This window comes from Austrofundulus limnaeus, unplaced genomic scaffold (assembly GCF_001266775.1).
Source record: "Austrofundulus limnaeus strain Quisiro unplaced genomic scaffold, Austrofundulus_limnaeus-1.0 Scaffold128, whole genome shotgun sequence".
In the NCBI taxonomy this organism is placed as follows: domain Eukaryota; kingdom Metazoa; phylum Chordata; class Actinopteri; order Cyprinodontiformes; family Rivulidae; genus Austrofundulus; species Austrofundulus limnaeus.
This window is the reverse complement of record NW_013952530.1, coordinates 261939-272257: the sequence shown is the minus strand read 5'-3', so window position 1 is coordinate 272257 and position 10319 is coordinate 261939. Positions and strand designations below refer to the sequence as shown.

Genomic DNA, 10319 nt, shown 5'->3' with positions numbered 1-10319 from the left:
TATATACATGGTTCTTTATTGCACAGGAAATCAAATGCAAATCTCATACTCTAATGATTGACGTACAAGATCAAATTAATTTTCCAACCCAATGTGAATGCGACAGGCACAAGGAAGAACAAATGATGTAATGGCAGTATTAGTGATAATATTGTTATTAATGTTGGTATTAAAAAGAGAAATTAGTTTTAAAAAAGAAATGAATATGTTTCATAAAAGAAACACGTTATTGAGTGTGCTTGAAGGTGCGGCAGATAAAATAATACTTTTGTTCTCGTCTGAACCTCATGAATCTCCAACACACAGTCTGAAGGATCTCCCCGAGCGCTGCACGGTCAGTCATTAAACACTTGTCAGGATGAGTACTGGTCGTCGTGTGTCTTCTTTCTCCCTTCTAAACTGCAACTACTTCAGCTGGGAGTCTTTTCCTTGGGACCAAGTGATGATTAATGACACCATTGATTGGCATGTGTCTTTGAAGGGGAGGGAGGAGGAAACATACTTACTGTCTAACATCTGTGGCTGCTCAACTGTGAGGTCTGAACAGATTTATAGAACAACTCTAAAAAATTTTTTTGAAGTGTGATGTAATGGTCTTTTCATTTGACGAATCGCCTTCAAAATAAGTTGGGGTCAGCGAGTAGAAGGGAAGTATAAAAAGTTGGGATAATTGTTCTTTCTGRTCGTCAGGAGGCAGAGCAGAAAGACAATCTGGTTGTAATTTGTTCTTTCATGTTATCTGTCCAACTGTACATGTGCTGCTGTASACACAATGCTCAACATACACAACAAACATCCAAGCAGTCAGTTATACCATTTAATGACMCTTCATGCAAATCATGTTATCCTAAATTATAAGTATCTCCATTCCGCTTATCCGTACTTGGGTCACGGAGGCAACAAGTCCAGGAGAGAAACCCAGACATCCCTCTCACCAGCGACACTTTCCACCCCGTCCTGGAAAACCCCGAGGCGTTCCCAGGCCAGAGAGGATACATAATCTCTCCAGCGAGTCCTGGGTTTTCCCCAGGGCCTCCTACCAGTGGGACGTGCCCGAAACACCCCCAAAGAGAGGCATCCAGGAGGCATCCTGATCAGATGAACCACCTCAACTGACTCCTTTCGATGCGGAGGAGCTCCTCCGGGATGACGGAGCTCCTCACCCTATCTCTAAGGCTGAGCCCGGCCACCCTATGAAGGAAGCTCATTTYGGCCGCTTGTATCTGGGATCTCGTTCTTTCAGTCATCATCCACGCCTCATGACCACAGGTGAGGGTTGGAACGTAGACAGACCAGTAAATCAAGAGCTTTRCCTTTCGACTCAGCTCTTTCTTCACCCCGACTGACCGAAGTAACACCCTTATTACTGAGGATGAGGCCCCGATCCGTTGATCTATCTCCCGCTCCATCCTACCATCACTCAAGAACAAAACACCCAGATACTTAAACTGCTCCACTTGAGGTGGAGACTCTCCCCCGACCCGGAGGGGGCCTTCCAACCTTTTCTGGTCTTTTAAATCTTCCCTACTTTTTGTCTATGGTACAAGCTACCACACTTCTTTAAAGTGATTTAGGTCAATGGTTAAAAGTTTTTCAATGGACTTTTTTACCCTGTCTAGTTTTTATGCTCGACTATGACAGCATCATGCAGGGTAAGCCTAAAAAATACAAAAAAGTGTAAGACAAAAATAATAAAACCTGGGTTTAAAAATAATCTAAGATCACGTAAACATTTTTTCCCCAGTTTGTTTCAATTTCAACAATCCAAAAGGCAAACCTCACTCTGCTTGAACTGCTGATAACTCTGATATTTGTCTGCCTTCTCCCTCACCAGGAGTGTGCTGGAGAGCCTCTGTTTATGCTGTACTGTGCCATCAAGCAGCAGATGGAGAAAGGACCCATTGACGCCATCACAGGAGAAGCTCGCTACTCTCTCAGCGAGGACAAGCTCATCAGGCAACAGATTGACTACAAAACACTGGTCAGTCAACATCCTGCGTCTCCTGGCTCGTTTGGTCCGCTTTGCTCTCAATCACTTGATTCGTTTTTTTTAAGCTTCAGTCAGATTTGACGTTGAAGAAGATTCTAAAGTCTAATCAGCTGTTTAAGACTGGAAGACCGTTTCTTTGATTAGCCGGGATATGGCTGGGCAGCAGAGACTTGTGGGTAAACATAGCACTTCAGCATTAGTTTTGTTTGGAGTGGGGATGTGACCTGGCTCAGAACTGACTCATCTGCTGCCCAGTGTTAACTATGTTGTATTTCCAAACAAAGCACTTGAGGTTTGGATTGAAAACATACTGGCACTCAGAAGAATCTACTTTAGTTGTTTTGATCGGCACCCAAGTGTGAATGCTGGGTTATTATGTACCTAAACACACTCGCAAAGTAACCAGGGTTTACAATAGCTGCTGCATAGGTGTTAAAATGCTCTCGGGTACATTCGAATGCATCTAAACAATGATTCCAACATCTCACTACTTTGCTGCTTTCACGTTGTCATATTGCTTATGCCTAATTCCTTTTTGTCTGCCTTCCGTTTTTGTTTTCCTCCCAGACGTTGCACTGTGTAAACCCTGAGAATGAAAATGCCTCTGAGGTGACGGTCAAATGTCTGAACTGCGACACCATCACTCAGGTCAAAGAGAAGCTGCTTGATGCTGTGTATAAAGGAAGCCCGTATTCACAACGACCAAAGGCTTCAGATATGGACCTKGGTAAAAATTTGCTGTTCTCTCTGTGCATCAATATTACAGCTGCATTATTAACAACCATAAAAGCTCAGTGCGCTGTGGCCGACAGCCTGTTTAGCTTCTTTCACTTATTCAGTAGCACCTTTAAACTCTGTACACTTTTTATGGCAAATCCTTTAGCAACTAGGAGGACTTTAATAAACTTTACAGAGTATTGCCATCGACATATGAAGGTATTGTATTGTGGTTCAGCAGCTGCATTTTGCTTGATTTTGCTTAGAATTTCGTTTCACCAGAAAATGTGATTCTTGTAGGGGTGCACCGAAAGCAGTTTTCTAGTSGATACTAGTAAATATATATAGTATATCAAAAAGAAAAAAATTGTATAGGTCTTCTGGACGGGTTCWTCTCTAATGAAACGTTTCGTCTCTCCTCCAAGAGACTTCTTCAGTCTGAGAGTTTCAGGCAAAATTCAGGCTTTTAAACACTGCCTCCATGTGACTGATACTCACATCACATGGCTATTGTTGACACCTAATTAACACCTATTGTTAACAGTGGGTGGAGTGATACTGGCAATAGCCGCACTGTAGGAGGGGGGCAACTGAAAGCGGAGACCTCCACCTCTGTTTAATGATGGACATCCATCATTAAACARAGGTGGAGGCCTCCGCTTATTATTGCACACTTTCTTTAAATCATATAAACATCATTTCACTTCTCAAATATTGCCGTGTTTGTTCCCTATAAGATATATTTAACTGATATTTTTAATCCAAACAATCAATGATTTATAAAGCTAAATCAGGAAAATTAACAAGGGTGCCCAAATTTTCACACCCCACTGTAAATTATAGTCAATTTCCAAAAAGCACAATTTGAATGCAAACCGCACCAAAGGAAAAAATAAAGTCCGCTATTTGGTCCAGACCAAAGGAGTTTCCTGGTGTGAATACACCTTGAAACTGTCAGGTGTTATAAGGTCACAATGAACCTTCAGTGTTATCATCTTATTTTATTAAAAAACATTCAACAATACACTTGAATCAATACAAACTTGTTTTACCTGGACATTAAGTAATGCTCACAGCAGAGCAAAAGAGGACAGTGACTGGTTTTCAGAACTGGTGGAGGTAGATGAGAAGCTGATCCCTTTCACCGATCTTATCCAAGTATCGGACGAACTCCCAAAATCAAGGAACTAGGCACACGTGATTCAGAATATTTTTTTATAGGAGTGTCCTGACCAAGACAGGCAGCAGCTCAATTCACCMACAAATTACAATGTGCCTATGAGAAAATAAAATAAAATTAAAAAAAATGGGGAAAAAAGAAAAAAAACAATAAACATTAAAAATTCATCTGAATATGTGCTCTTTTAGTCTGTGCAGCAATCATCCAAAAAGCTGCTAAAGGTTGTCATTTAGAACAATACCCCCCCCACCAAAGGAAAAAAAGATTAAAAGCTCACTGATTAAAAGCAACGTAGATTTTTTTTTTGTCTTTTACTCTTCAATCTCAGTTGCTTTTCCCTCTGTTTAAAGAATGGCGTCAGGGTCGAATGGCCAGAATCATTCTGCAGGACGAAGACGTCACAACTAAGATCGACAACGACTGGAAAAGACTCAACACGCTGGCTCACTATCAGGTACACAAACACAAAACAAGCTTCACGAGCTTCGGTACACACTTGCATATAAGAACTAGTATAAAAAAAAGGATTCWCAGACTGAGTGCGTGTTTTTGTTGTCCAGGTAACAGATGGCTCAGTGATTGCCCTTGTGCCAAAGCAGAACTCTGCATATAACATCTCCAACTCCTCCACGTTCACAAAGAGCCTCAGCAGATACGGTACGACTCCAATTCTCAACTTGACTCGATCCTATTTAAACCATTCTGCCAATGATTCCCATTTCTTTATCTGCCTACATTCCGTCTACACCTTTGAACTCTCATTCATTCACGTTTTGTTTGTCAGGGCCGTGATTGGGCTGCATTTTTGCCCCCCACTCAGTGAACAGCAATCCCTTATATCCAATGTCATCAACTCAGGCCAAGGCTATTCCACGGCTATTTCCAAAGCAGTCCATAAATGACGGGCATTAAAGCAGACACCTCGATCTCTGGCTGACAGAGTGAAAAAGAGAAAGGACACCTAGAAGTCACAAAGATAGAGYTCCAATATGCGTACACTTCAGTGGAGAATCAAATTATTTACAGAGTAAATTACCTTGCGTAAAGAAAAACAAAGAAACGCTGCACTCTTACTGAGTGGGTATTAACCCTCACACATCCACCRATGCTATCACCACTACTGATCTGCTGCTCACCAGGAGCGGTGGAGAGAATCTGCCTCACGACTAAGAGATTTTTCAGGTTATGTAGATTTTATTAGCAGGAATAAAGATGCCTGAAAGGAGTGCATCGCAGAACACCTGCACTGAAGGAGCTGTAGTGGTGAGCGGCATTTAGTTTTAGGAGAATAAAGTTTATGAAGTTAGATGGTGTTTTCTTTTTTTTTTCAAAAAGCCTGACATTCTGCTCAAACAAAACAATACTAAAACACCACAAAACAACACTGAAGAAAGCTGTGATATCCTTAAAGTGCCTGAGACCTGTACATCCTTCAGATACAAAAAGTCAAAGAAAACGTCTTTTTATTTAAGAAACGTGGCATAATACTCATTATTTAAATCATTTTGTCACATAAGTGGCATTTTTTTCCTTTGAACTTGACTCAGTCAAAGTGAAACAGGAAGTGACATCAAATGGGAGCTCTTTAAGAAAGAAAACTCTGTTTATCGGAACAATATTATTTGAACTCTGACTCTTCTTCATATCTCTAATAGTGACTTAAAATAAGCTAAAGAAACATCAGATTCTTCTCTACAGTCTTTGTTGTTAGACATTATAGCAATGCTCTGTTCACATTCCCCTTCGACATCACTTCCTGTTACRAAACATGCAAATATCTCAACAACTGTTCATCCCAGCAGTGTGAAATTTATTTAGCAATATTTTATCAGCGTTATCTTTCCAAAAGTACATTCATATTCATTACAAAAACTGGATGTCACATGCACTTTAAAGCAACATAACTCTCGGTGAACTTCAACTTGCACTTTTGTGGTCCAGACATTTATTGTGACTTAAAGTAGACTTTCCACTTTGTCAGTCAACAAAAATGGTTCGGTTTTTGCTCTCTGTTTTTTTTGTTTTTTGTTTTTTTTTGTTTTTTTTTTTTGTTTGTTTTATAATTCTTGTGTTTACAGTTCAAGTGTTCTGCGCCAGCTTGTTTGCTGTTTTTGCTGTACTTTTGTGGCAGTGTTGGAGTGCCACATGTAGGCCTGGCATAGCTTTTACATCGTGTGTTTTCAGTGTTTTCATATGGATGAAAACTTTTCTTGAAATAGTGCCGTGTTTATGAGCAGATTATTAGAAATGACAAAATATTGCTTTGGAAAAGTGTAATATTTATTTGGACATAGTCCTCATTTTACAGCAAATTTAATAAATTTATAAAAAAAAATTCTTTTCATTTTGTACTACATAAGCTTCTGGTTGTGTATGGATGCTGATTTTTTACATTTACATTGGCAGAAATGTTGACTGCCAAAATTCCCGATAAGTTTGGACTCAAAGCTGCTCAGAACATCACTTGAGAAAGATACCACAATACAACCAGGCCACTCTGTCTTTTTTTTACTCCTCTATCTCATATTCTTGCATTACTCTCTATTGCACCCTTTTTCTCCTGACATTTTTGTTTCTGTGTCCATTTAGCTCACAGCCCCCTTTTCTTGTCTTTCCTTTCGCACTTTCTCATTTTTCCATCATGCACACTTCTATCACAAAACACAGAAGGATTGCAACATGCATAAGAATCTCTCTCTCCTTTTTTGTTTCTCTACCACTTCTGTTCAATCCTTTCTACCCCAGAAGCAACAACTTCTGAGCAGATAATCATGTTCCTCTGTGCACCTCACCTCCCCAGTTCCCTCTCCTCCTGCTAACCTAAAAGAAGCCGTTGCAGACATTGCCCTGCTTCGCTCTAATCAGCATTGACACTTTCACCATAAATAATAAAAGAGACATAGATGATAGAGCAAACGAGGGGGTGAGAATTATTTAAGAAATTCKGTGTTTCTGGCAGTTGAGAGTCGGTGAAAACAGGCACTCAGAACTTTTCTTTTTTTCTTGCAGAATAACATGATTTCAAGAGAGAGGTAATGAAATTATTTAAAGTCATTCCATCTTCTGTGTCTATAATTAGAGAGTATGCTGAGGACAGCCAGCAGTCCGGATAGCCTACGGTCACGAACACCTATGATCACACCTGACCTGGAGAGTGGAACCAAACTGTGGCATCTGGTAAAAAACCACGACCACTCAGACCAGAGAGAGGGGGACCGAGGGAGCAAGATGGTCTCTGAGATCTACCTGACCAGGCTGCTGGCCACAAAAGTAAGAGAAACTGGACTGAACAATACTGCAGACTCTTTTTAAAAGCTGATTGTTTTCGGGGCAGAGTGGTGGGAACCTCCAACACTATATGAGACAAGAAATGCTAAAACTCACCTCTGAAACTCAAATTAAAACCTTTTTTAAGTATGTATTCTGCTGCTGATAATAGTAGTATCCATCCATCCATCCATCCATCCATCCATCCATTTTCTTCCGCCTATCCGGGGTCGGGTCGCGGGGGCAGCAGCTTCAGAAGGGAGGCCCAGACCTCCCTCTCCCCAGCCACTTCTTCCAGCTCCTCCGAGGGAACTCCAAGGCGTTCCCAGGCCAGCCGAGAGACATAGTCCCTCCAGCGTGTCCTGGGTCTTCCTCTGGGCCTCCTGCCGGTGGGACGTGCCCGGAACACCTCACCAGGGAGGGGTCCAGGAGGCGTCCTTACCAGATGCCCGAGCCACCTCAACTGGCTCCTCTCGACGTGGAGGAGCAGCGGCTCTACTCTGAGTCCCTCCCGGATGACCGAGCTTCTCACCCTATCTCTAAGGGAGAGTCCAGCCACCCTGCGGAGGAAACCCATTTCGGCCGCTTGTATCCGGGACCTCGTTCTTTCGGTCATGACTCAAAGCTCATGACCATAGATGAGGGTAGGAACGTAGATCGACGGGTAAATCGAGAGCTTCGCTTTCTGACTCAGCTCTCTCTTCACCACGACAGACTGGTACAGCGCCCGCCTTACAGCAGACGCTGCGCCAATCCGCCTGTCRATCTCCCGCTCCCTTCTTCCCCCATTCGTGAACAAGATCCCCAGATACTTAAACTCCTCCATAATAGTAGTAGTAGCTTCTAAATCACTGTGTTTTCAGATACTTAACTGGGCATAAAATGCCATAAATTGCATCATTAAAGCTTCAGGTGTTAACGATACATTTGTGTGTGTGTGTTGTAGACGTTTGAGGGTAAGGGTGCAAAGTAAGGGAAGAAATTCCACTACTGCCCCATGAAATAATCATCAAACCTACAGCTAAAATGATATCCAAGTGGTTTATTTAAGTCTGCATATGTCACCCACCATATTGAAATGAGAATTAAGTCAAATTTGGTCAAAATGACCTAATCTCATTTTCATTTTCCTGGCTTTAAAAGCTACATTTTGCTACCTGGATCATTCTGATTTAAGCAGATCCAGAGATATGACTTAGTTTGTCTCGTTGGTTACGATGACACATTAATATTTGGTCTGAATCCTAATTTTAGGTCATTTTAATGAGAAATATTTTGAAGTCATCATAAAGAGGAAACCTCAAATAGTATGTGAACATTGAGATTTCCCAGCTGGAAAGAAATAAAAATGTTTCTAGCTCGCAGGGGAGATCTCAAAATTTTAAAGCATTTTTCCTCAAAATCTGTTTTTTTTTTTTGTTGCTACTGCTCAAAAAAGTGATTCATTTTTTTATTATATTTTAGACACAGACAGTTCATTCAAATGATTCATTAATAAGGCAGTTATTCCTTATATTTTGACAAAATGCAATATTTGTTGACACTGTATCTGCCTATTTCTCCACATCCCAACTTTAGACTTAATCATTGTTTCAATATGATGGGTCACATATGACCCTTGAAACAACAATAAAATTAACAGAATTTCCTTTTTTGTAAAGATTTACTTTAATAAATGGCTTATAAAAGTAAAGCTCTGGGTTCTATYGATTTAACTAAAACAAAATGACTGTTTTTGTTTCATTTTGATATCAACTTTAAATTAATTTCTAAGTTGAAAAATATAGATCCTTTTCTTCATATTTCAGATTTTTAAAATGTTTATCTCAATACATAAAGATTTATATTTCATTTTAAATACCAACCTCTTAAGATCCCCTCCTTTTTTATCTTAAACTTTGCAACAGTTCCACTGTCTTTCCATCCCTCATCGTCTCCCAGTTCACCATCCCTGACCTTATTATAAAAAGCATGAGGAAAATAGAGCAATGGGCAGCAGTTACAAGCAAGCTAGCCTTTCAATTTCCACTGGTAATAATAAAAAAAAAACAGATTAATAAAAGGTGGGCTTGGGAGTGCAGACTGCAGGGAGGTTGGTACAGGAGTTGTCAGGAGACAGGTAATTTGTTGAGGGATTCAAGATTTGGTCACGCATGATGGGAAAGAAAACCCAGAAAGGTAAATTAAATTTAGAAGAACATCTTGTCCTTGTTTCACCGTGACTTTGTCTTTTTGCTTGTGTGCCACCTTGACCATATGAACCTTTGGGCCAAAAGTCAGTGGTGTTGTATGTTGCAGAGGTGGATTAATACAACCTTCAAAAAATTGATTTTAGTAGTGAAAAAAAATCATCCTACAAGCTCAAAGACTAAAGTTCCTTTTCAGGATTTCTGTTGATTCTTTTCCGATGCTGCATTTAGGTGTCAGGTTTGATTAAGGAGAACCTGATTGACAGAACAGTGACCGAAATAAATGTGAAGTAAAATAAAAACAACACAACATCCAATGAAACAAAGGTCAGAAGGATTATTATAATAAGGCAACACCACCTGTTTGAAATGTCAAAATGCTTGTCAGACATGAGATCCCAGCTTCTGCTCTTGTATCATTTATAATGTTAAAACCAGACATCTCWCAGGCATTTCTTCAATTTAGGCTTGTAATGTCAGTGTGAAGCAGTTACTCAAGTAAATTAATGTTCAAACTTTGTTCAATAAAGCGTTGCWGAATATTACAGAAAGCTCAGTGGTTAGCACTGATGCCTCACAGCAAGAAGGTCTAGGGTTCGATCCCCGGTTTGGACCTGGGGTCTTTCTGTGTGGAGTTTGCATGTTCTCCTCATGGTTTGTAGGTTTTCTCCAAGTTCTCTGGTTTCCCCCATAGACCAAAAACAAGTATAATCGGTTGCCTTCAGGCCCAGACCTCCTTTGTAAAAGAGATCTGTAATCTCAGACTTACCTGGTTAAATAAAGATACTGTAAATAAATAAATGTTTACATTACACAGTAAAAATAAGAGATGATTAAAGGGGACCTATTATGCAAAATTCACTTTTAAAGGTTTTTTTACTCAACTTTGGGTATGTACTTCTTAAAAAAACAGTCCTAGGACCAAAAAAAATGCACCCAGGGGCATATTTACTGTAAGTAAATGTATTTTTAATGT

General features: G+C 40.2%; 1 protein-coding gene across 1 annotated transcript in view; it reads left to right on the top strand.

Annotated features, from left to right (window-relative positions):
- The window catches only part of LOC106522373 (plexin-A1), a gene marked incomplete in the record, with an annotated part of 278427 nt that overhangs the window by 266884 nt on the left and 1224 nt on the right, over positions 1-10319 (top strand). The window contains 5 exon segments of the mRNA XM_014015353.1: positions 1835-1981; positions 2558-2717; positions 4238-4341; positions 4448-4544; positions 6967-7157. Coding sequence (XP_013870807.1) covers positions 1835-1981; positions 2558-2717; positions 4238-4341; positions 4448-4544; positions 6967-7157 — 699 coding nt within the window.